Raw genomic sequence first — 26,406 nt, 5'->3', positions numbered from 1 at the left:
AGTGTCACTTTTGTTGTTTACATATTTCTCTGCATCTGGTCGCCAATTTTTTTCTAACCGTCACCCATGTACAGAGGTGAAGACTTACAGTGAAGACATTTTCTCACAACTGACTAACTCTGGACCAGCATGTAATGTGTTCTCAGCCTCCCTTTACGGCCATCAGAGTCGGACCTTCAGGGTTCAATATTTTCCTTCTTCCGGCCTACCATGCAGGCTCGTTCTCCAGCTCTGAGGCCCTATAAAGGGTTGGACTGAGTGTACTACAAAATCCTAATCTGTTTCCGATGGGTGCATGGCAGCGCACTAAAGGATTAGAATAGCTCTTGTAGCTGCGTGCAGAAGAGAGCAGGAAGAGAGAGAATGGACCAAATCAGGCAATTGAACCTATTTTGTAACTAAGCAGGGCTTTGTAACAACAAGTCAGCATTGCTCAAACTACTAAATGATATGATTTGCATAAAGGCATTAAGAAATTTGCATGGACACAAATCACGTTAAACAGAACCGCTTAACGTGATTTTCCTCTGAATGACACTTCTTTATGATATGCTAACATGTGAAAATATAATGTGCAATACTGTGCTGTTCCTTTGATAATACCACACAGTGTGGGTGCAATGCAGTTACCAGTCCTCAAGCAATGTCTTTAAGGAGGATTTCACAAGAGGGCCACAGAAAAGGGGAACCAGATGGGAACTGGAAATGAAATGGTCACAATCAGAGAGCAGAGAGAGAGAGAGAGAGAGAGAGAGAGAGAGAGAGAGAGAGAGAGAGAGAGAGAGAGAGAGAGAGAGAGAGAGAGAGAGAGAGAGAGAGAGAGAGAGAGAGAGAGAGAGAGAGAGAGAGAGAGAGAGAGAGAGAGAGAGAGAGAGAGAGAGAGAGAGAGAGAGAGAGAGAGAGAGAGAGAGAGAGAAGAGAGCAGAGAGCGAGAGAATAAGAAGGCCCTGAGTCGTCACAGAGGACTGCTGGACTGCTTTCACCTTTGAGCTCCACCAATCAGCGCCAGGCTTTCAGGGGAAAACTTTGCCCTGAGAGGTGAGTCAGGTGAGCAGGGCCTCCACGGCTGCTGATAACTGCATCCTTTCTCTGTCTGAGGAACTGCAAATGTTCAAATTGTATTTCATTCATACACAGATTATCAGGCTTCTCATTTCTTGCCAAAGATAATCAATTTTTCCAGCTGCATCTTTGCCTCTGCATCATCCATTGGAATTGTCAAAAGCATCTTATAACCCAATGATAACCTGTGACTGTGTCTAATAGTAGTGCCAGAGTGCAGGTTAAGATATACTTTTGTTATCTATAGCATCAGTTCACGCTTGCAGTGATGAAACTACATCTACATCTAGTTCTAGTAATTTGACTACTTGGGTAAGGTGTCCACAACATTGTTTCCTTGAAGGACATCTCACATCATCAGGTTAACTTAGCAGCTTAGCAGACAGTCTTCACAATGACTCTGTCAATATACGGATTCTGAAAACTTGCCTGGGACGGTCACATTAAAACAGATGCAGAGTTTTAGATTGAATATGATCTGAATAAGGTGATGTAGCAAACTTCATGTGACAGAACAACAACGCCAACAACGGAGGAAGCTTGTACCTATCAATACCTGAGACCCTGATCCATGCTAGTTAACTTCAACTTTATCTCCTGAAATCAACCATCAAATCAGTCACAACTTCAATAACAGCTAGAAAAAGACTGCAGGGAAAATTCTGTCAGTGGCTTCAATTAAAGTCAGATACATGAAGACATTTCTCTGTCAACAAATTGTACTATGCATTTTAACAGTTGGTTTGAGATCAAGTGTTGTGATTTTTGTAACAAAATTACAAAATGCATCTGCAATAGAGGGCTTTTTTGAAGACATGCAAGGCTCCGCAGCTATAAAGAACACAAACACATCTTCATAAACAGATCAAATATTCAAAAATGTCTTAGGTACAGATTTACTTCCAAGTGTCCCTGTCGGTTATTGAGAAAAGAAGAAGTTGCTTCAGGGTCATTCTGTCACAGATGTTTTTGTGTTCGGCACTTTTACTGCACTTCTCTCTGACACACCCTCTTTCTAACGTATTTAGATCGAGGTGACATCAAAGTTCAATGACCTTTGACACTATTCTTGGTCAATTGTTCCACAAACAGCGTACATATGTAGCATGTACATTTGGAAAGTTTCGGGAAATGTCTAGTCTGGCTGTGTAAATAATTTTAACTCTTCATTTGACCAGAATATGACACACTTGACTAGCCTTGATTCAGTCCTGTGGCTGTGTGCGTGTGCGTGTGTGTGTTTGCATGCCTATGTGTGTGTGTGAGAACATTTGTTGCAGGAGTGTTTGTGGTGGGAACAGACTGAAACAAACAAGACGCATAACCTGGTCCAAACAACTTCTCCCACCATAGATAGACGTCTTTTGTCATGGTAGGGGGCCAAAACCAGTATTATATGGGTACGGTATACGGTTTAGTAGCCTTGTTGAGGGTGAGGGCAGGTGTTACTCCTATAATACAATACTCAAAGTATACAATCACAAGTGCACCTACATCACAGGTACGAAAATAATCTTCCAATAATGTGGACAACTAAGAAAGTAAGGATTATGTTGTAATATTACGTTGATCGACCAGTCAGATGGTCAGACAGGTTCTGAATTAAATCAATGAAATGTGCTATAAGTATCAACAGAACACAGTAATCATCCCTGCACTGCTGTGTCCTTTAGCCGCTGTGTGTTACCACAGACAAGTTTAGAAGACTTTCCATTGCAAAAGTTTGAGGTTTGACCCCATTTACAGCTCTGAGTACCCTTGAGCGGGACAATAACATCCTACCTGCATACTCAGAGGTTAGATTCCTCACTATGCTGGCCAGTGAAAGGACTACAACAAAGCATAGACACATGGTGTGCTGAGTTCACTGTTCCAGGTTGACAAACATGACAAAACTTGCTGCTGAATGGACCCAAGCTGAGGCCTAGACGTGTGTGTGTTCGTGTGTGTCGCTGCACGAATTCTCTCTCCACCTTTACACTTGTGTGTCCAATGTAAAGGGCTGCATTCGGCGTAATAAGTGACTTTACAACAGTGTTACACATATGATATGAAGTTCACTTACGTAACGTCTCAACTTTTTTTCAGGAGGAGACTTTCTGAGCCACCCAGAACACACCACATCTCCCCCACTCATATCTGCTCCTTTCTGCCTCTCCGTGGAGTTTGTGTGGACACTGGGTTGTCTTCTACTACCTGGAAAACGTTGACAGAGGGCTCAACCGGTTAAGTCAATACACATTAAAAAGTTAAAACGTGACATTTGGTGCTTTAGAGAGCCGTAAATATTGTTACTACTACCGCCAAAGTCAACTCACCGACACGGTAGTCTCCTGAAATGCACAGACCAGATTTTCAAGAGTTCTGGTCTAGTGATCGTGTAAATCCTCAGTTTGGAGTGGATAAAACCCTCCGGGGCACCGCCTTTTATACAAATATCAACGCTGACTTGTGTATTATCTTCAATCTGGAACGCTGTGTAGCAAGAAAAAAACAGGCGCAGGCAAGTGAAAGTCGCTAAGTTTTTGTTATTATCTTGAAAGCCTCATGCCGTTTCCCGACAAAGTGGAGCGATTCCCAGTTGGAGAGCTCAGCTGAACGTGTCCCTCAGTGGGCCGGTTCATAGTTGTCGTTTACGCGCGAACCAAGCGAGTTTTCACGGTAAACACAGAGGTTCCGCCGATCTTCCCTACCAGTTTACTCCCATGGTTCCTTAATTGTGATTGACAGGGTGGCTCCGTCTTTCCCTAAACTCACCCTCCTCTGGAACACGCTGTGTCGAGTTGCCGGCACATTACACTGCCAATGCCGGAGGTGTTGGCGCTTCCCTTCAAAATAAAACTTATATGTAGAGACGAAAAACAACACAAGCGTCACAGGCATTTCAGCCTTGACAGGTGATTGTTGGCAACCAATAGAATGCTTTATTAATAGCACGTTCTTACAGTAACTGAATGGCAATGCGCAATATACAATGATATACATATACATGATAATTCATTCAACAGTTTTTAATCTTGTTATTATTCTACAACACATTCAGTTCAGCAGATTTTATGAGATGTTTCATAACAAAAACAACAGGAACAACCGAATTAAAACAACAATAACACAATAAACAATAGTGGCACTCACACGTTTAAATCTAACGTACGCTAGTGAGGAATTAATTTTTAAAGGCTAAAGCAGGAAGTTACTCTGTGTTTACCTTCGTTTAACTTGACTTTAGTGTGTGGCCAGAATGGGAGGCGGCAGCGTGCAGGAAAAACTGTAAAGTGCTTCAAACATGGGACATGTAGTTTCAAACCCGATTTTGTTTCGTCAAACACCAACGACAACAACAAAAGGCCGTATGGTGGATTGGTAGGTGAAACCTGGTGTAATAGTGCCATGTGATGCACTGTCTAAATGAATGACTACTAAACAGTGGGTGCAGATGGATAGAGAAAGACAAAGGAAGGACCCGCCTCTTCTCACCCAAAGGTCCCACACACTGCGCTCTCTATGTTTATAAAGGTGCTGGAATATTGTTTTCATAAACAGCATTAGTCACCGCTATTGCGATAAGAGATTTATTCTAATTAATTTTTGAGAGTAAGCCAGGCCTCAACTCTTCAAAACAATTTCTAAACCTGATTTAATCATATACATTTTTAATCAATGTTGCCTCAAAAAGCCAGGGAATCATTTTTGGTTTGGAAATAAAACATTGAAAGTGATATGGTTCCCTAAATCAAATCAAATTCCTGGGCTCCTGATAAGAGAATCAAGCGTTCCACTGCCCTTAAACGTGTTTCCTGAGCGCCTAAGTGGTATCTTAGGAATCTTATTGGAATGTTATTGTAATGGTAAACACTTTCCCCAAAGGAGGTCCCCTGTTACTGTATGATTAATGACTTTGCAATTGCACAGGCATCTCTTTCAACGGCAGCAGTATTGATGAAGAAATTGGAAGCTGTGAAAGGCTGACACAACACATCATTTCAAGTTAATGATTTATTTTGCATGAGCCAAAATATTGACCACAAATACAATATATCAAAACCATTAACGCATCAAAAACCGCAAAGATGCCCGTTTTTTGATGCTTCACATTCCATAAAGGTAGTAGCTGACCGGACTCTGCCTTGGCTGACTAGAACTGAACTACTGTACTGGAGCTATACAGAATAAATTACATTTTATTGATTCTAGGATTTTGACGATTGATTTTATGGCCCCCCCAAAATGTCCTCTTAATGCCATTGGGATTAGGCCATTGCTGTTGTGCGGCACACCACTCCCTTTGATAACTAATCAAACTGATCGAATATCAGAGTCCTTCAGTCATAAAAAAAAGCACTCCACTGTTTTCATCTTGAGGCATTTAATTGATAAAAACACACAATTTTTACCTTCAAACCCAACCCTTACTCATTCAGAACAAAATCAGGAGGTGGGATGACAATATCTACATGTACTACGAGATACAACAAAATGATAAAGCAAAACGACAATGCAACTATAATTCATGACTTATCTGTGTAGTATCAGAGATGGATCCATGTCAATATACTCCCCACAGTGGAAATATAAGGTAAAATGCAGTAACACACCACTTTAGTGTTTGGTATTTCTCCACCAACTTCCACCTGTGGCCTTGTCTTGTTGGTCAAATGTTTATTGCACCAACTGTTTTACACATTTCACAATTCTTACTTTTAATCAATGTTGCTGCTATGTGTTCTTTGATCTTGTGTCCACCTCAACATCACTTTACTTTTCATTCCTATCTGGTCAGGCAATACGATACAATACATACTGCTTCACTTTTACTCTAGGGAAAAGAACATTGCATACAGCACAGTACAGCATGACTGAGGTGTAGATCCAGACAAATCATTATTTTATATATCTGCATTAAAAGGCACATGAAATCAGCAAAAAAGGAAAAGTGTCCCTGAATAAACAAATTGGAAGAATACAGTAAAATATGCCGTCAACCAGTAACTGTAATAAAAGACCTTCAAACCATGTAATGTTGTCTAGTCACCTGTAAATCACACAATGCAACTGTGTGATCAATTTTAAATATTGGAAATGCCTTGCTCTTGTAAATTCTCCATATATTCATGAGGAATTTGTATTTCATGTTTTTTTTAAGTCATATATACATTTATTGCATGAGATATGAAACCTCCAAAACACCACAACACACATCAGAGCAAAATGTCTTTAAAAATCAAACTACAGCTTGTGAAAAAAAGCTGCATGCATTCAGAAAAGTAATCTTTGTAATAATAAGTTCAGCTATAATTACAGAGTCACAACAAATCAAAATTCTGTTCACTTAAGTGAAAATGCTTTCTTCTCTATTATGCACTGCACATCCATTTGTATGTATGCGTTTGTGTCCGTTTAACTTTATAAACACAAGCTTTGAGGCAAGTCACACAATAAAAAGTTTCAAGAATTAAATAATCTTACAATTTAATCAAAGTACAGTAAATGTGAAGTGACGACATGTATTAGGAGACTAAATGGTTACTCAAATGAATGATATATTTATAGTGTGAAATCATATTTTGCCAAATTTAAGTTTTAATTTTTGAAATTTAGACAAGAAATGTGCATTAGTGATTTTTTTTCCATGGTACCACAAATGGAGATTAGAATGTTGAGATTTCAAAAACTTAACTAACTAAAGAGATCACAGATCTAATTTAGAGTATATTAATTATGTATTAAAAGTAACTTTTTGTCAAAATGTTAACCAGATGCAGTCTCGGGGCAGAACTAACACTGTTATTTTGTGTATGTGTGTGAATTAATAACTTCAGTGCTCTTTTCATGAGTTAATATGCACATGTATGGTAATAGTTCATACAGAAGTGCCCTGGGAACCCATGTGGCATAGTTTGTCTGGGTTTCCTGCAGATGTTTTTTCTTTTAGAAGACCAGTCTACTAATGGTATTGAAGCCACCTCCCCCTCCGCCTCCACCAGATGGGCCGCAGCTCCCTGGTGGGTTATTGTCATCTGAACCGTTGGGCCTGAATGAGCAGGACGATGAAGGGGCCTGGAGAGCTTGGGTCCGAGCATTAAGCTCCTGTTCCTGTTGACAGCAGAGAGGAAAATGTTCTTGGGTTAGATACAGAGAGATCGGAAAGTATTCAGACCCCTTCAATTTCTGCACACTTTTGTGTTGTAAATTCAACTTTGAATGGATAAAATTGCCATTTTTCCCATCAGTGTACACTCGATAACTTAAAATGACAAAATGACAATTTATTTTTAGAATTCTTTGCTTATTTAAAATTGAAAAATTTAAATAATCTCATTTTATCATTATAATTGGAGTGTGTGTGTGTATGTGTTTAAGTGCTATATATTTGTCCATAAAACCTGTACATATAAACACAGTACATAGAGTACACAATAAACATATACACCAATTGGAGAGCCTGTGTGTCTGTTTGTCATTTGCGTTTGTTGCGTTGCAATGAGCACCATTCCTACAATCGCATCCAAACTTGCCAAAAACATTACTTCAGGGGTCTGGCATTTGCAAAGGGTGCTTTTCACTTCATTTAGATAAAATTAATAAAAATGTTAGCATTACCAAATTACGGTAGTGGGGAGACATGAAAGAATCACCCTAGCACCCCCTATAATGACATCATGAATGATGTCACAGTTGAGATGAATATCGCCACCTAGCAACCCCTGAAAACAGTATTTTAAGAACCCATTAGAGAACATCTCTTAAGGCCCTTTAGGCACTTTCCTCTAGTTTACAAAAGTATTCAGACCCTTTACGGAGTACTTAGTTGAAGTACCTTTGGCAGCAATTGCAGCCTTGAGTCTTCTTGACGTGACAAGGACTGACACCTGGATTTGGGGATTTTCACCCATTCTTCACTGCAGATACACTCAAGCTCTATCAGGTTGGATGGGGAGCATCAACGGACAGCTACTTTCATGTCACTCCACAGATGTTTGCTTGGGATTAAGTCCTGGCTGTGACTGGGCCATTCACAAAGTAGCATTGTCGTTTAGAAGCATCGTCTCAACTTTGTGCTCAGGGTCACTGTCCTGTTGTAAGGTGAATCATCCCGGCATGATACTGCCGCCACCACCATGGTTCACCTTTGGGATGGTATTTTGTGCAGGAGGTGAACAGTGCCTGGTTTTCTCCCAACGTGCCGTTTAGAGCTGAGGGCAAACACTTCCACTTCCTTGCTTTCCTCTCTTTATGACATTCCTTTAAGTTCCTTTTTGTCAAACTTAAAAGTGGGCTTTCACATGCTTTTTACTGAGGAGTAGCTTCCATCTGGCTACTCTGCCGTCAAGTATAGATAGGTTGGGTGCTGCAGTGATGGTTGCCCATCTGGAACTTTCTCCCATCTCCACAGATGATCGCGCGCCCAGGTCTTCCATTTAAGATGATGGAGGCCGCTGTGTTGGGAATCTCCAATGCTGCCAACATTTTTTGTAGCCTTTCCCAGCTCTGTGCCCTAACACAATCCTGTCTCGGACCTCTACAGGCAATTCCTTTGACCTCATGGCTTGGTTTTTACTCCAAAGTGTCTTGTAAACTGCAGGACCTTATAGACAGGTGTGTGCCTCTAATTCATGTCCCTTCAACATCATTTAGCACAGGTGGACTCCAAACAAGGTGCCCAAACATCAGTGATTATCGATAGTGATTGGACGCACCTGATCTGAATTTCAAGTATCAATGCAAAGGGTCTGAATACTTCTATACACGTCAATGTCCTATTTCAGTTATCTTAGTATTAGGCTATTAAAAAAAAAAATGGAAGGTCTGAATACCTTTAGAACCCACTGTGTATATTTTTGACCTGTAAACAGGAATAATACATACATAAGAGATCAAATCCAAGACCTAAATCAGTGTGATCCCATGTGATGGATGGTGTGTCAGTGTTGTCAATTCATACTGTTACAGCACCCCCTAGGGGGAATTCAATGAAGTCACTCATAAGTGCGCAGTGGAATGTTAATGCAACATTGCACAGTTCAGCGAGTTGTGAAATTACACTTTCTGTCTTATTACAGGACACTTCAGATTTGGGTTCAAGTGAAGTAGAAAAAAAATATTATAGTCTTCGGGCTTTTTCACTCTGTCAATGTACAATTTGTTTAGCCTCTGCCATGTTCCACCTGAGAGTAATTTGTCAGTCTTTTGCTGTTTTACATCTCATACTAACCTCACCACTAAGAGGGTAAGTGACAATAGAGTTACAAGATTACAGATTAAATACCTGTGTTAATGTCAGTCACATCTCACTTCTTTATTTATAAACATTACCTATGGCAACTGATATAATGACCCCCCCCTTACCTGTAAATACAGCTTGTTGTCTTTGATAATAGCATCCAGGAGTTCTTTCTGCAGGGGAGGTTCAGCACTCAGTCTCATCCCATTAGCTGCCAGTCCCCCATTTAAGTTCTGCCCTGGTACCGCTTGTTTTCTGTACATGAGCACATAAGCTGTGTCCTTGGGGAAGCGATTAGTAATGTTCTGCACCGATTGGAAGGATGTGAATGTCACTCTGCTATCATTAAACAGCAGCCAATCCTTTGCCTCCTGGCTGCTATTAACTAGTGCCGTTCCTTGTTCGGGTGGAATTGAGAGAGCGGAGCAATTGGATAGGCTACACTCTGCCTGGCCGTTCCTCGAATCCTCCTTGAGGGAAAAGTAAGTGGCTGGATGCTGTGTTCCATCTGTCCCATTAACGTTGCGACCACAGGAGTAGTAGTGGCCACTCTCTGAGGATATACCGGAATGCATGACCACTGAGCTGAGGACATAGGGCACCGACTGGACAGGCATTTCTCCTCCTCTATTTATCTGGCCTGCTCCATCTACTCGCTCCTTCTCCTCTTCTTCCTCATCTTTCTGGGATGGTTTGAGTTTCTTGGCGAGATTCTCACTGCCCTCAGGAGAATCCACTTGCAGAGGGGAAGAGGTAGAAGAGAGAGATTTGACCGGCGATGAAGCGTCATGCACAGGAAGTCTCATGAGTGGTGGGATGGTAACATTGTCTAGGATCTTCCTGCGGACATGGCATTTGGCATCATAAGAGAACCGCAGCAGGGTCAGAATCAAGTACTCGGGTGCTGCCACCACTTTCAGGGTCCTCTCTGCACGCTGGAGGGAGCTGCATTTCTCACAGAAATAGGCATTGTCCTCATCCAGAATTTCTGGAGCCAGGTAATAGTTTACAAGATCAGGCACAGAAAGTGGTGGTTCATTTGACACTGGGACATAAGGGACATTGCTAGGTGGGCTTTGGACCAAGCCTGGTTCTGAAATTTCGCTGCCACCGTTGACAGATCCCTGGCAAAGAATTTTGGGCTCCTCTGAGGGCCCCTCAGTTGGAGGACCATTCTGGGAGGTGGCAGAGGGACAGAAGGCCAGAGAGAGATCTGTAAAAGGCTCCTCCTTCTCAGAGATACTGTTGCACTGCATACAGCAAATGCCCGTGATTAGCCTCCCACCAAACATCCTCTCTATCAGAGTCCTCGTGTCATTCCCAGGTTTGTCTTCTGCGGGAATGAGCTGTGATTCTCCATCACCCTCTGCAGAGGCCTGACTTGTTGGGGCTTTGCTGGCCGGGACATCTGTGACGGCAACGTCCGGCTTAGCTGATTCCAGGATCTGAAGTGTTTTCTCTTCTTCATGTAACCTTGAAAGAGAAGAGAACAGTTTGAGCATACAGAAGAAAATACATTACCTTAGATTACCTGCGATGACAAACCAAAGTTATTCTTTTAAAAAGAAAAAAACAAGCCCACATAATTTACTTCTGAAAATAAAAAAATGATGATAACTTACAGCCTTGCTTGGTACAATCATACTACAAATGATTCTACCAATGTGCTTTGAGGATTACCTGTCCAGAAGAAAGCGGAGGTACTCTGAACAGTCCTGCTGAGAGCCAATGTTGAACCAGGGAGGCCGAGACCCTTCCAAGAAGTTTCTGGGAGCAAAGGCTGCCCTCTGTAGGACACAAATACACATGCACCATTCACACCTGCCTTTTATTTATTGTCCTCTAATAAAATTGCTGTATATTATGCAGTACACAGGATAGCACTAACCTGGGTGTGTGCAAGAAAAGCAAAGAGCAGCTGAAGCTTTTTCATTAATGTGTTGGACCCGTTCAGATTCAATGATAAAACGTGCCTCCTAAAACTGTGAGAAAATATCAATGAAATTTCCTGCAAATCACAAAATGAATAAATAAAATGAAATATGGTCTAAAAACCCATAACATTATATATGTACTCACTCAGTGGCCATGAAGAGGGTCTGAATAATGCTGTTCATGTAACAGGTATTCCCCAGGTTCACCAAGCCTGTCTTGCCTGTCTCCGACTTCCCAGCTTGCCGCAGTAGACCACAGGCAAAAGAATTAGACTGCGATGTCCAGGCACTTTGATTTAAAACCAGCTTGATCTTCTCCTCTGAAGGCTTTGGCAAATCCTTACAAGAAAAATAATCATGGATGCCGTTAGCTTTAGCACACGGAGCCGCATAAAGGACACAGGTCACATTATCATGTTCAACAACAAACTTGAGCACATTTATTCAATGATGCAAAGTGAAGTCTTTTTTTACCTTGATGGCCTCTATTATGTGGTCATAGAGGTCAGGGAAGCCAGAATACTGGTACATCATGCAGTGTATGAGCTCGGTGAACTGCAGCAAGAAAGTCTTACTGGTGGGGAGGCCATCCGTCCCTAAGGATTGGACTAAATGCACCACATGTGGAACAACCTGGGAAGTGAGGGAGGAAGGCAAGAGAAAAGAAAGTGTTGAGACTTTGGCAGATGCTCTAAGTATAAACCATACACAATCAGGCAGATGGTAGAGCCACACAAGGAACCCGACAGAGGTTTCGGTCTCATTTGCTAAGTATTTTCTATACTGTTCATGTTTTCACATTCTAATGAAATTGGCCAACTCAAGGACCATTGCTTGGCATTTAAGTACTTCACACATCATTAGTGGAAGAGCTATACCAAGCCTGAGGTTCTGGGAGAAGGCGTCTATACAGGCTTGAAGTAATTTAAGTCATAAGAGACGAAAATGAGAAAAGCAATAAAGAGGCCGTGTGAGAGGGAAATGGGCTGTGAGGACACAGGAGATCCTTACCAAATGGAAGGCCTCCGGAGAGTGCTGGAAACTCAGCAGCATATGGGAGAGTACAGCTAGTGCCCCCTGCCGCACAATGGGGTACCACAGACGACTGAACACCTACGGGTGAAAGGTATAAACAATGTCTAAATGTCATGAATACAGTTATTTGAATTGGAGAATGTTTTGTAACTCTGGTAATATTATCTCTAGACATTTATCTTTGCACAAACTACTTTCTTCCTTCGTTGAACAGTAATGGAAATTGTTGGGAGTTTCCACTACACACCAGTTCAATCTTGAGCAGAGTGACGTCTATGAGGATAGTGAACTTCTGAACTGCAGCCAGTCCTTTCAGCAGAGCAATTACCCAGGTATCAACATGTTGGGCCAGAGGCCAGGAAAGCCAGTCAATCATCCTGGATGGACAGAGGAAGAACACATGGGTGTTAATAAATATCAATACTGGCTAAGAGGGTCTGTCTATATTAGTGATAAGATGACAATTCTGATTATGACACTAGTTATGCAAAGTTGTGCAGTTGTGCATATCTAAAGTTGATATGGCTCTCAAAACAAACACACAGCTCCCAATCATTTTACATGTCAGACATCTAAGAAACATGTAAATGATGTACAGATTTTGGTATGTGCAGTAAAATCTACATATTTAACAAAGAGTTCAAAATATGACACTGTAACATGTCTAGATGAGTGAGACCTGCAGAGTGCTTTAGTCATGCTGGCATCTTTCACATTCTGGTCAGTGGTGAGGCTCTTGATAAGCACTGTGATCATCTGGATTGGGATATGCTGGACAAGACTGGCCAGGGCAATTGATGGGTCAAAGGAGGGGTCTGCAAAAAAAACAAACGAGAAAATTTAATTCATGGAGGCTAAACTGTGGCTGAAACTGACCATGCATGTGCTTTGTAGTCATTTTCCAAAGGAAGAAATCTCACCTGTAGAAGATATAATGGCAAACACCTCCTGTAGAGAGGGTAGCAGTGTGGCTGGTTCAGCCTTCCAGATGTTCTGCAGCAGGGTGCTGACCTTAGTCACTTGACCTACATACTCTCTGAGCTCACGCTCATGGCTGGCAAAGCAGTGGAAGTAACTGATGGTCCTCACCAGTTGCTGGCAGAACAAAACGCCGGACTTATCTCTCGGAATGCACTGCACAAAGTCTGACAGCATGGTGCTCAGACGGGCACAAAGAGTGGGCTCAGGGCGTTCACAGACCATCCGCAAAACCTCAACCTGGATCACACTAAAGATATCCAGCACTGAGGGGCAGCTGATAAGCAGCCGCAGGCAGCAATGAATGTAGTCTATTATGGCCGGCTCTTTGTGGTCCAGCTCGCCGTAGCCCTGCTGCAGCAGAACAAGGACAAAGTCCTTGGTGAAGAAACGTTCAAACTCAGGGCGGTGAAAGCGGGCATAGGCTTCCAAAACCTGGGAGCCCACCTGCTTTTGAAAGGCATCTTCACCGAGCAAAATGAGACGCGTGGTGAGAATAAACAGGGCCTGACACTGCTCCTCTGTCACCTCCTTCTCTGCTGCTTCCACTACTTTCTTCACAATGGCCTTCTTCACTGGAACAGGGTGATTGGAGCTGACGAGGCCCTCCAAAATCTTGTCCATGATGACAGTCTACGGATGAAAGTCAACAGAATGTTACTTCAATTAGCAAATAGACGCTTCAGCACAACACCTTTGCTGAACTGAACATAACGTATCTAACAGTTTGGCATATCATTAATGGAGCCCAACCAATACCATCTTTTGTATTGGCTGATATTATTTTCAATGTTAATATTACACAATTCAGCATTTTCAGCAAATATCCCTTAAGTTCTGCGATTGAAGAGTTGTGATATCTGCAGTGAGGAGGCAGGATATCACGGTTAAGGACTAAAGTTCAAAGATGAGATAGTAGAAAGGGGTCATGGTAACTTTCAACTTTGAAAGGAGATGATTAACAAAAACCTGTCAGTATTTCAGAATTACAATCTTTTTAATCAATGCATGTACATTTTATATACCATCATTTCTTTTTGCATATAGTCATTACTGAGACTGAATTGAAATACAAATGTTGACAGCTTAAGAGTTTCTGATAAAAAAACAAAACAATAGTTAAATCTGACAGTAGGTTTACAATTGTTTTCAATGTTTAACTTTGGTAAAACATAGCAAAAGGAGGTATCTGGTTCATGAAGTTATATTAAGTGATAAAATGTCCTTGATTTCATGTAGTATTATCTATTTATTTTAGACTGCATCATTACCGGCAAGGAGTATATCATGGTTTCAGTGAAGCTGTCAGTTTGGCCCTTTGTGTTTGGAAACTTTTCCTTGATATCTGTAGTGCTTCCTCTTCAGCATGATTGTGTCACTTCTTGGGTAAAAGTCTGGCAAAAAAGTGTTTGTCATGCGCACAATGAGACTAGGTAACTTTCCTTTAAATGTTTAATTACAAAAAAACTAAATCACAAAGTCAAATGGCCAGATACAAGAACATTGCTGCTATTGTTGCTCCCCACAGTGTCTGACTCCAAAACTACATATATACAATAGTAGGTCAAACAAGTTCCAACAATGACATCATCTAAATTTACAACAATGACATCATCCAATCTAAACTACTAACATTAAAACAGTGATACTTGTATATTACTAAATCTAGTTATTTGCCTCTTAGATCAAAGGCTTCTCATTGGTTAGGCAGGGGGACTAAGCAATTATACAATTTAAACCTTCAGCACCAAACTACCTTTAATGCCAATGATCTATTAAACTTGTTTTTTTTTATGATTCTTCTTTTTCTCTTCCTCAAATCCTCTTCCTTGCTTTCATTTTTTCCTTCAGAAATCGACTTTCTCACTCTTCTCTTCTGGCATGGCTTCTTGCAATAAGCCAAGGCTTGTTCACAGGCCTTTCCAGGACTACTGAACACTTTGTTTCAGCCAATCACATTTATTGTCTGGCAAAAAATTTGGTCCTTTAATCCACGTTCCACCTTGCACCAAATTCCTGGCCTTCAGACCCCTGCTGGATTGATCTTCAGATTAATTTGACTTCCGTTGATATGGCTCGGTGGCATCTCAGATCAGTGTGATTCTGGTCTCAACCAAGTCTGTGTCCAGAAGCTACATTGTTGCAGTTGATCTTGAGGTTCTTGACTGACATAACATCTTGTCCATCTTCACTGAGATGGCTGCTCAAGCTTGGGGATTGTGACCTGTTTTTTCGTAGTTTTTATTTTTGTTTTACAAGTAATTGATGGGACATTGGAAATTGAAACAAATCCAAAATAAATATTGCTTCCCAGTGTTTGACTCAAAATCTTCTTAAATACACAACGTCATTAAACTAGCAGTAACAACTAATTTATAATTACTAAATGTAATTCATCTTTGGCTCTTACAATCATCTTAATAGGCTTGATATGGATTCATTTCTGAAATACCCCCTGAAGTTGCTGGCACCAAATTATTTAATTGTGTATTCCAAATTTATACAAAAACTGTACATTTAGTGTTTAATCCCTTATTATCGCAACATTTTGGTTATTTATATTCCTATGGTGTCAACTAAACGCCAAACCAATGACATTTAGCGTACATTCTTGTTTGGATTGACTTATCTTTGACTTTCTCTATGTCGGAATATGTGATCAAAATAAAAAAAACATTTAAGTTTTGTGGCTTGTTTCACTGTTTCTGTATCTTCCCAAAACCATCGACATAACATATTACAATGAATGAATATATCTGTTTAATACTCTTACTCATAACATGTTTTGTTGTCTTTTGTAGCAGCACCGCTAGTTCGCTACCAGCGCTGTTCGGTATATTGACAATGAGTTAGCATGTTTAATGCTACATGTCCTGTTAACTTTAACAGCCACCAGCGCGTCTAACAGACAAGATAGAGTTAAACACAAATGTCACTACTATACCGCTGCTGCGAAAAATTCTAAAAAAAATCTGAACAAAGCAGCAAAGAGGCCTGATGTTAGCGGAGTAATGTTGTTGTACAACTGACTTAGCATAAACACTTACATGTAAAAGCGCCATTTACAAACGTTTTAATCTGTACTTACCCCAATAAAGCATGTCAATAGTGCCCGGCCAGAATATCGTTCACTGTCAATGGACGTACTGAGGCTTACGACGGGTTAAACACTGTCATTTGTTCAGTATTTTGGTTCAATTGTTCGCTTTGAATCAGCTGATTAACCTCCCAAACCGTCATTCCCTCCGACGCAGAGATTAGTAGGACCCCATGTGAAGCAGTTTTCGTCTTGTTATTGCCTGTTACAATGTATGCGCTTTGCTGTTGAAATAGAGTAACAAAATCAGTTCTTCTGATTCGAGGATTTCGTTTAGTTGTTCAGTTGGAATGATCGTATTTCTAAATAATTAATCTTATAGTGAACAGGGTTAGAGTCCTGTTCAAACATTTGTTTTATTTTACAATGTCAAACAATAAATCGTCTTGTTATTGCCTGTTACAATGTATGCGCTTTGCTGTTGAAATAGAGTAACAAAATCAGTTCTTCTGATTCGAGGATTTCGTTTAGTTGTTCAGTTGGAATGATCATATTTCTAAATAATTAATCTTATAGTGAACAGGGTTAGAGTCCTGTTCAAACATGTTTTATTTTAAAATGTCAAACAATAATATGTATTGCATCAGTAAATCATTGGAAAGAGTGGTTGTTGACTCCTGACCTGATTAATTTATCGATGTAATTTACATTAAATGGAAATTCTACAGACCACCATTTGCCGACAACTTTAACTGTATCGATTACTTATTTCTGGGATTCTGTTTAAACTTCATTGCAGTAGTTTTGTTCAGTCCTTTTTTCTAAAGATAGACATAGTCTCTTCTTTGCTTTAATCCTGCATATACTCTCATCTGACAGGTATGATGTAGTTTTATCAAAACGTACCTATTGGGAATCTGCTTCCTATCTATGCTACGCTACTCTACTCTAAAACACGACATTTACCGTCGCCTGGACGCATTCGCAAATCTCGCGATAGCACGCACACACCGGGAGCTTTGGCGCTGTGAGAACGCGGGGAGTCGAGTTTAGGCTAGCGCGAATGTGCTGCCTACGACCATCCGGTCTTTCATTATAAACAAAGGGGCTCCAACCATCGGCACCGTGGAAGTTTAGAAAAATTTGACCAGCGATTCAAACGGGATTTCAGAACACACCACACAAAAGGACAAAGTATTTGAATCGAGGAAGAAATTGGGCAAGAATGTCCGAAACGGAAAAGTGCGTGGAACAGCAGGCTGAAGTTGAAGAAGCCGGAGCGGTTGAGGTGAGTCGATACAAAGCGGACTGTTCTCTCGGCGTAGCCCTCTTGAACATCACCAACATACGCGTAAAGTAAGGGAAGCCCCGTTCCTCGCACAAGCGGTCCTCGTATTTCGCTGGGTTCAAACTTTCACTTCACCGAGGCGAAGACGGGATGTTGTGGCTAGCTTAGCCACCGTGCTATCATCGTTTGGCTCCGGCTCCTCTCCGCGCGAGCGAAGCTAACGTTACCCACACGAAGCTACGAGGCATGTCTGCTTCCATACGCTGCTGCTACTAGCTTAGCCTCGCTAGCCTGAGCAACACACGGAACTCTTGAGCGTACTTTGATTCGCTCACGGGCTTACATCGACTTCTCTAACCCCCTTGGTCTTTGTTTTCCCGGGCCCGGCTGCTGTCAGTTATTGTCTTTTAATTGTATTTATTGTTTTCTTCTTCTACACGAGTTTAGTAATCTGCTTAAATCCGTCAGACCTTAACTATCGTATATAAACACATATCTGGATATTGATTGTTTATCTCATTGAAACTGCGGATGTTTTATTATTATTTATGTATTACGCGGTCTATGTTAAATGGCATGTCTTAACCGTGTACAGTATGTACAGTCCATTCATCAGTACACATTTGCATTGGTAAAAACATTCCGCAGATTGAATCCATTACACTGCATTAAAAAGCAATTGTGTAATATTGATTTAAAATCGATATAAAAAAACACTAGTAAGATATTTTCATTTGAATAAATGAAAACGCATCACTTCAAATCCCACAGCCATCTTGTGAGCGCTTCACCTTCCTCTTGTTGCTGTTGCCAAACCTTGTCACAGTGTTTGTGCACTATACCTCCATGTCGAAGTCCGCACACATCAGATGACCAGGAACCCGCCGGCGCGCTTCGGGGTCTCCTTAGAAACCAGTTGACAGCCCACCGAAAGGGGCGTGGCTTACGGGTAGCTTTAATCTGACATGTAAGAGCGTCGGAAAAGCACCGAACGCTTAGAAACTAACCGAGTAAGAACGATGCGCAGCAAGAAGAACGCGCTCACACCGGATAGTAGCGCTGTTGTGTTTAATGTGGCGTCATAGTTTTAATCTGACGTCATAGACCTCGCTTCTCTTACTCTCGCAGCTCTGCGGTGACGTAAAACAACGCGACCAAACCGTTTTTCCCCCGCTGCACTTTTTGTTGTTGTGTTTTGTGGCACTGGGCTGAAACCGTTTATAATGGTAGGGAACACCCTGCAAAGCCTTTCTATGTATCCTTAATAGCTGCGCTATTGTTAACGCTACATTTCAGTCTGTAAGGCTTTTATACCAGTGTGCATCTAAAAGGTTGATGGAAACAAAGTTCAAGTGCTGTCTTTTTTGTTTGTGGTTCAGGAGAAGTCTGACTCTTCAGATGCAGGAAAGGAGTCATCTTCAGACACGGGACCAGAGGCACAAGATGCATCCTCCTCATCCAAAACTAAAGATTCTAGTGCATGTTACGAAGAGAAAATGGTAGGTACACTCTCTCTCTAAAACATACATTTTGTTTGTGTATAGTGACACATCTTTTCAGTTGCTAATTTATAAATGTATTAGTCAGTGAATCAGGTTTTAAGCACTTTATTGTTGTTTATCCAAAGCCTGATATTCCATTTGAACGTTCAGGTTTCCTTATATGTGATTATCTGCTGCTATTGTGTTTCAATTTGAACTATACAAAGTTCAAAGGCTCTGTTTTGTCATTGTTACTGGCTAATTGATGAAGATGATACTATGTGCAATTGATAATAAAATAAGGATTATTTGGACAACAGCCATCATGGAACACCACTCTCTTAAATAATTGTGAATAACTATACAATTGTTTTTCTTCTGTGTAGCAAACGGACCGGACCAACAGATTTGAGTACCTGCTGAAGCAAACAGAGTTGTTTGCGCATTTCATCCAGCCGGCCGCACAGAAGACCCCCACCTCTCCCCTGAAGATGAAACCTGGGCGCCCTCGCATCAAGAAGGATGAGAAACAAAACCTGCTGTCTGCTGGAGAGTAAGTACATCACAACACACTATTAGAGGCCCATGATGATTAACTGTATAAGTAAGTCTAGTTGGAGCTGTTGTAAACTCGTGTTTTATGCTCATCGGGGACATCTCCACTTTTGTGCTCATAGTACCCGTCATCGGCGCACAGAGCAAGAGGAGGACGAAGAGCTGCTGAACGAGAGCACCAAGACCACTAACGTCTGCACCCGCTTTGATGACTCCCCTTCCTGTAAGCCATCATCTGGTTTTGGGAGAAAGGGGATATTGCAAATATGAGGAGCAGAAGTTTTGATTATATGTTTGTTTGATGTTCAACTAGATGTCAAAAGTGGTAAAATGAGAGACTACCAGGTCCGTGGTCTAAACTGGCTGATTTCCCTGTATGAGAATGGAATCAACGGCATCCTTGCTGATGAAATGGTCGGTATTTACTCACGCCTTCATGACTGTTGCCTTTAGTCAGCATACCTGTGTGTGACATCGTCTGTCTCTCTGCTGGCCGTCAGGGTTTGGGAAAGACCCTCCAGACGATTGCGCTGCTGGGATACATGAAGCACTACAGAAACATCCCGGGTCCCCACATGGTGCTTGTGCCCAAGTCCACCCTCTACAACTGGATGAATGAGTTCAAGCGCTGGGTGCCTTCACTTCGTGCCGTCTGCCTGATTGGAGACAGAGAGCAAAGGGTGAGATTTGTTTGAATTTCCTTACAGAAGGGAATTGGAAACCTTCACTTTGTCTTCCCATGCCAGTACTTCAAACCTTCCTATTAGTTTAAGATATTTAGCTTTTTTTTTGTGAAAAACGTGTTGTTAATGTTCAGATTCAAATTGTCTAAACAAATGTTAACCTAAATATTCAGATTTGCTCTCAAGAGCTACTTGTACTTGAACTCAAGCTCAAGCTCTTTTCCAAGTTGACGAACAAGACAAACGACATTTTAATGTTATTTTCAGAACGCCCTGATCAGAGATGTGCTGCTGCCGGGAGAGTGGGACGTGTGTGTCACATCTTATGAGATGCTCATTATTGAAAAGGCTGTGTTCAAGAAGTTCAACTGGAGGTACTTGGTCATTGACGAAGCCCACAGGATCAAAAACGAGAAATCAAAGGTAGGGGCATGTTGTTGTTTTTTAGCATGTCATCTTTACAATATACTGCTGAACCGCCTTATTTTCACACTAACTCATTTTACTATACAGCTCACTTAAACAAAATGATCCTTTTCATTTAGCTATCAGAAATTGTGCGAGAATTCAAGACCACCAATCGTTTGCTGCTGACCGGAACACCTCTGCAAAACAACCTGCACGAACTGTGGGCTCTGCTCAACTTCCTGCTTCCTGACGTCTTCAACTCAGCAGATGTAAGAAGCCCGTGGGAATGTAGAAGCGTGGGGGGAGGGGAGTTCGTTTACACTCTTGTCGGCTCTGAATGAAAAGCTGCACAGTTAGATGTACTGATATCATTTTTGTCTGTGCCTTATTTAATCTCTTTTTTTCCCCCAAAGGATTTCGATTCCTGGTTTGACACAAACAACTGCTTGGGTGATCAGAAATTGGTTGAACGTCTTCACACAGTATGTATTTGATGTCCCTAATAACAGTTAATCAATTAAAATCCTGTCTCTTAATTAGAACGTATGTCGTTAAGTCTTTTTCACTTTGATCTTAATCTGTTCAGGTGTTGCGTCCTTTCTTGCTGCGACGTATAAAAGCAGATGTGGAGAAGACTTTGCTCCCAAAGAAAGAGATCAAGATGTATGTGGGCCTGAGTAAGATGCAGCGAGAATGGTAAGCGACTTCTCAAATTAACTCCTGCAAAGCTTAACAACGTGGCATCGATAGATATTGTTGTGCAGTAGGGAGTAACATGACAACCCCTTTGTCGCAACACGTTAGGTACACAAAGATCCTGATGAAGGACATCGACATCCTGAACTCCGCGGGCAAGATGGACAAGATGCGCCTGCTGAACGTTCTCATGCAGCTGAGGAAATGCTGCAACCATTCATACCTGTTTGATGGCGCCGAGCCTGGACCCCCCTACACCACCGACCTCCACCTGGTGGTCAACAGTGGAAAGATGGCAGTGCTGGACAAGCTGCTGCCAAAGATGAGACAACAGGGTGTGTGGATGGTCTTCTTCTTGTATCATAGTGTTTCTTAGCCTGTTCAGTTTACAGCGTCATATGATGATACTGTCATGTGTTTGAGGATTATCTATATAAAATAGATTTCATTGGCTCTCCCCTCCTTTCCAGGTTCACGCGTGCTCATCTTCAGTCAGATGACCAGGATGCTGGACATCTTGGAGGACTACTGCATGTGGAGGAACTACAGCTACTGTCGCCTGGATGGTCAGACGCCACACGAGGAGAGACAGGTGTGATGCTTGCTTGTCGTCTAGTTGAAGCAGACATTAACAAGAGAACACTTCCCTTTACATTACATTACGATCATTTGGCAGACGCTTTTATCCAAAGCGACTTACATTACCACCCTTCGCAGAGGGGGGAGCAATTAAGGTTTCGGTGCCTTTCTCAGGGGGCAGTGGCTCGAACTGGCGACCCTCCGGTTCCTAAGCGGAAGCACTACCCACTGAGCCACTGCCTCCCCTTTAGAGGTGGTTCGGTAAAGCAAACTTAACTTAATGTATCTTTGTGTTTTCAGATCTCCATCAATACATTCAATGAGCCCAACAGCAGTAAATTCCTCTTCATGTTGAGTACCAGAGCCGGCGGCCTGGGTATCAACCTTGCCACAGCCGATGTAGTCATCATCTACGACTCAGACTGGAATCCTCAAGTCGACCTTCAGGCCATGGTTGGTACTCCAGTCCTTAATTGACATACAATGACCTTGAAGTAACTCAAAGGCCAATGGATGCGGATAGTTTTCCTTGGACACTGTTAATTCCTGAGACTTGACCATTCTAACCTCTGTGTTTCAGGACCGAGCTCACAGGATTGGTCAGCAGAAGCAGGTACGCGTTTTCCGTTTTATCACTGAAAACACAGTGGAGGAGAGGATTGTGGAGAGGGCAGAGATGAAACTGCGTCTGGACTCCATCGTCATCCAGCAAGGTATGCAAGCCTTTTCTTCGTGGATTTCTTGAAACCCATCTTGCTGTCTGTGCATCTGTTGTCCTGAAATGGATATCAGTGAAGTTTGAAATCGGTATAGTTTTGGATGAGTCATTAACTAGTTTGCTATTTTGCTTTAAAGGAAGACTAGTAGATCCAAGTGCAAACAAGCTGGGTAAGGATGAGATGCTGTCCATCATTCGCCACGGCGCCACTCACGTGTTTGCCTCCAAAGAGAGTGAAATCACAGATGATGACATTGATGTCATCCTGGAGAAGGGGGAAAGGAAGGTGGGTCCAGACACATGACAGGAAATCAGAGTGGCTATGTATGAGACAAAGTAATTCAGATTAGCTTTAATCTGTTGACACAAAGCTGACACATAGAGAAACTGTTTGGCTTCTTATCTTGTACTAGACGATGGAGATGAAGGAGAAGCTGTCTAACCTGGGTGAGAGCTCTCTCAGAAACTTCACCATGGACACGGAGAACAGCAGTGTGTACACATTTGAAGGAGAGGATTATCGAGAGAAGAAAAAGGTAAAGGGAGCGCCCAGCATCAGTATGCACTCTGATGATCTCAACCCAGAATATGAACTTTGATCCTTGTTTGCTTCTTCCACCAGGTCATTACCAACTGGATTGAACCACCCAAGAGAGAAAGGAAAGCCAATTATGCTGTGGATGCTTACTTCAGAGAGGCTCTGCGAGTCAGTGAGCCCAAAGCACCCAAGGTAGTGCCACCTTCTGGATATGAGACATTATTGCAATAGGTTGTATAATTACAATGTTGTGATGGATTGTACGTCATCCTGTTTGACACATGTGTATTTGACTTTCACAGGCTCCTCGTCCTCCCAAGCAGCCAAATGTGCAGGATTTCCAGTTCTTCCCTCCACGTCTTTTTGAACTTCTGGAGAAAGAAATTCTGTTCTACAGGAAGACCATCGGCTACAAGGTAGAGAAGAACTATTGGCTATGTATGCGCTATACTATGGTCTGATATGGGAGGATTTTACAGCTGTGTTCTAACTGCTTTGTGCCTTTTAGGTTCCCCGTAATCCAGACATGGCAAACTCGGCACAGCTCCAGAAAGAGGAGCAGGGTAAAATTGATGAGGCTGAGGCCCTGACAGAGGAGGAACTGGAAGAGAAGGAGAACCTTCTACAGCAGGTAATGATTACTCCCACCCAGTACCTTACACATTATTGGCCCAGATCCTGCAAGTCCAAATGAACTGTTCTGTGCCTGGTTCTGTGCCTGGATCTTGACCTTTTCATCAATTTTACCTTCATTCCAGGGCTTTACTATTTGGAACAAACGTGACTTCAACCAGTTCATCAAAGCCAACGAGAAGTGGGGAAGAGATGACATTGAGAATATTGCTAGAGAGGTTGAGGGGAAAACTCCTGAGGAAGTCATGGAATATTCTGGTAACCACCGTTTTCATTGTCGACTGAGAAAGTTAAAACAGTTTTTGACTTGTTTTACAAAATAGTATGTAACTTTGTATTTCTCCAGCTGTGTTCTGGGAGCGCTGCAATGAACTACAGGATATCGAGAAGATCATGGCCCAGATAGAGAGAGGAGAGGCTCGGATTCAGAGAAGGATTAGCATAAAGAAAGCACTGGACTCTAAGGTAACTGGATAAGAGTTTGTAGTTGAATTTACCCAACAATCTCATCTTAAATTTAAAACCATGACCACGACTGCTATTCTCAACCCGTAATTTCCTGTCGGTCGCATCTTTTGTCCTTTCCCACAAATTAATGGTTCCTGTCAATACATTTGTCATCTCGTTGACCAGATTGGTCGCTACAAAGCTCCATTCCACCAGCTGCGCATATCCTACGGCACTAACAAAGGCAAGAACTACACAGAGGAGGAGGACCGCTTCCTGATCTGTATGCTTCACAAGCTGGGCTTCGACAAGGAGAGCGTGTACGACGAACTGCGCCAGTGCATCCGCAACTCACCCCAGTTCCGCTTTGACTGGTTCCTCAAATCCAGAACTGCCATGGTAATTTGTTTTGAACTTTTCGGTACAATATACAAATTTAAAATCTGTCTTTGCACGTTTGTTTAATTGTTGTGCTTCGGATTCCTATGTACAGGAGCTACAGAGGCGATGCAACACCCTGATTACGCTGATTGAAAGAGAGAACATGGAGCTGGAGGAGAGGGAAAAGGCAGAGAAAAAGAAACGAGGCCCAAAGGGTGGCTCTGTGAGTTCAGAATAGATCCCATTTATAGGAAAGACGACACAGAAGTGTCCAAATAGCAACTCATGAGACTTTGATTTCACTGTTTTCACTGTCTTTGATTTCATTTGTTTCTTTCCCTTTCTAATGACTTTCCCCTCCATCCTAGGCCCAAAAAAGAAAACCTGAGGGGACACCAGATGGCCGTGGACGCAGAAAAAAGCTGAAGTTGTGAAGTTATTCCACGTTCCACAATGAGTGGTAGGAGAAATAGGAAAGCGGCAGCCAGCTCTGGTATCGTTAGTCCTAGTGTCTGTGTTTGTTTGGCAGATTGTGACGATGTACTGTGTAAAACCTGATGGACTGAACGTCTCCTCACTACCTTTGATTAGCATCTGGTCGGAGAAGGTTTTAGGAAGTGCTCCTTTGCCTTGTTGTCACTTACTGCAACTGTGCTTCTTTTAGATTTTTGTTTGCTAGTCCTAATTTTTTTACTAGTAGTTAATTGAAATAAATGTGTATTTATGCCTGTTGGTTGTACCACATTCCATTGCTTGAAATAATACTTTCCCCTTTTATTTTTGAAGAATACTTTTGTTTTATCTTCCTGTGTGAAGTAGAAAATGTGTTTTTGGATGTCACAAATAAAACTTCCCCTTTTATATAAAAAAGGAATTTATATATATATATATATATATTTTAAATGCATGCGTTCTGTAAATAACTCAGATTTCAAAAAGACATTTGTATTTGGCAATTGCAGTTTGCATACATCCAAATTATTGAAATCATCACAAAAGTAATAAGACATAAATTTGAACTAAAAAGTCAAATGAAAGCCTACTAACTGGCAGAAAATTGAAACAATGTAATTCAGACACTGCTTGTTTTTTTTTGACTGCATCATAAAAAAAACCTCAAAGATGTAAAGATAATAATTCTTCAAGTTTCACCAGGGTCTATTAATACCTTTTTTCTGTTGTCACTGTCCTACACTGATATATACAGTCTGGATTTCAGCCACATTGATTTGAATTAATGTAAGAAAAGTGAAATTCTGAAATGACTAAAAAGACGATTACAATCCCTTTTGTATGATACCATATTGGCATTGTTCAGCAGTACATGTACTAGAAGCTTTTCAAAGCACAAGATCTATCAATACTAAAAATCATGTATCACACCATTCATTGTCAACTAACATTCAATCCATTTTGTTGTACTCCACAAAACAAAATAACATTACAATGATAAAAAAACAACTTGGTAAATAACCTTTAAAGGAAAAAACATTATTTTCATTCAATTTAAATAAGGTTCCCTAATGTGAATACATTTCATCAACTAAATTTTCATGCAGAGGGATATTTTACAACTTCGCAACCAATGATGCAGGTGGCTATTTCATCATATATCATTTTAAGGGGCTTCTAAGCACAGCCATGAACTGTAAAATGGTAGAAACCAACAGTATGTGACAGCAGGAACTTGAGATCAGTAGGCCTCAATATACTCTGGTAGGTTTAGACCTAA

General features: G+C 41.5%; 3 protein-coding genes across 7 annotated transcripts in view; 1 reads left to right on the top strand and 2 right to left on the bottom strand.

The window, feature by feature from the left end:
• The window catches only part of gab1 (GRB2-associated binding protein 1), a 43,655-nt gene extending 39,831 nt beyond the window's left edge, over nucleotides 1-3,824 (bottom strand). For 2 of the 5 annotated variants that reach the window (XM_076147786.1, XM_076147787.1), the window contains exons 1-2: nucleotides 3,381-3,823; nucleotides 3,128-3,258 (exon numbers count right to left, since the gene is read on the bottom strand). In XM_076147786.1, coding sequence (XP_076003901.1) covers nucleotides 3,128-3,199 — 72 coding nt within the window. In that variant the 5' untranslated portion in view covers nucleotides 3,200-3,258; nucleotides 3,381-3,823. Of the gene's footprint in view, nucleotides 1-3,127; nucleotides 3,259-3,380 lie in introns of all 5 variants that reach the window. The other 3 variants (XM_076147779.1, XM_076147780.1, XM_076147785.1) reach the window with 2 other exon arrangements.
• A 1,266-nt stretch (nucleotides 3,825-5,090) lies between these two features.
• On the bottom strand, nucleotides 5,091-16,634 carry usp38 (ubiquitin specific peptidase 38). Its single transcript, XM_076147931.1, has 11 exons — nucleotides 16,319-16,634; nucleotides 13,173-13,863; nucleotides 12,932-13,067; nucleotides 12,500-12,629; nucleotides 12,229-12,330; nucleotides 11,692-11,850; nucleotides 11,363-11,556; nucleotides 11,172-11,265; nucleotides 10,964-11,070; nucleotides 9,409-10,756; nucleotides 5,091-7,155 (listed from the first exon to the last, which is right to left on the bottom strand). Exons 2-11 carry the CDS (start codon nucleotides 13,852-13,854, stop codon nucleotides 6,991-6,993), a joined length of 3,117 nt encoding a protein of 1,038 aa, XP_076004046.1. The 5' UTR covers nucleotides 13,855-13,863; nucleotides 16,319-16,634; the 3' UTR covers nucleotides 5,091-6,990.
• A 640-nt stretch (nucleotides 16,635-17,274) lies between these two features.
• On the top strand, nucleotides 17,275-25,410 carry smarca5 (SNF2 related chromatin remodeling ATPase 5). Its single transcript, XM_076148012.1, has 24 exons — nucleotides 17,275-17,555; nucleotides 18,935-19,054; nucleotides 19,423-19,589; nucleotides 19,714-19,814; nucleotides 19,905-20,005; nucleotides 20,092-20,271; nucleotides 20,542-20,697; nucleotides 20,820-20,951; nucleotides 21,096-21,164; nucleotides 21,269-21,378; nucleotides 21,487-21,713; nucleotides 21,849-21,970; nucleotides 22,258-22,410; nucleotides 22,538-22,670; nucleotides 22,813-22,961; nucleotides 23,089-23,211; nucleotides 23,298-23,405; nucleotides 23,516-23,629; nucleotides 23,722-23,844; nucleotides 23,972-24,104; nucleotides 24,193-24,311; nucleotides 24,480-24,692; nucleotides 24,787-24,897; nucleotides 25,043-25,410. The coding sequence occupies exons 1-24, from the start codon at nucleotides 17,493-17,495 to the stop codon at nucleotides 25,106-25,108; spliced, it is 3,093 nt and encodes a 1,030-aa protein (XP_076004127.1). The 5' UTR covers nucleotides 17,275-17,492; the 3' UTR covers nucleotides 25,109-25,410.
• The last annotated feature ends 996 nt before the right edge of the window (nucleotides 25,411-26,406 follow it).

The sequence above is a fragment of the Genypterus blacodes genome, unplaced genomic scaffold (genome assembly GCF_046128005.1).
Source record: "Genypterus blacodes isolate CSIRO-AG114 ecotype Tasmania unplaced genomic scaffold, CSIRO-AGI_Gbla_v1 ptg000039l_1, whole genome shotgun sequence".
Lineage (NCBI taxonomy): Eukaryota > Metazoa > Chordata > Actinopteri > Ophidiiformes > Ophidiidae > Genypterus > Genypterus blacodes.
Note: the sequence above shows the minus strand (reverse complement) of the source record. Positions and strands in the feature narration are given on the sequence as shown.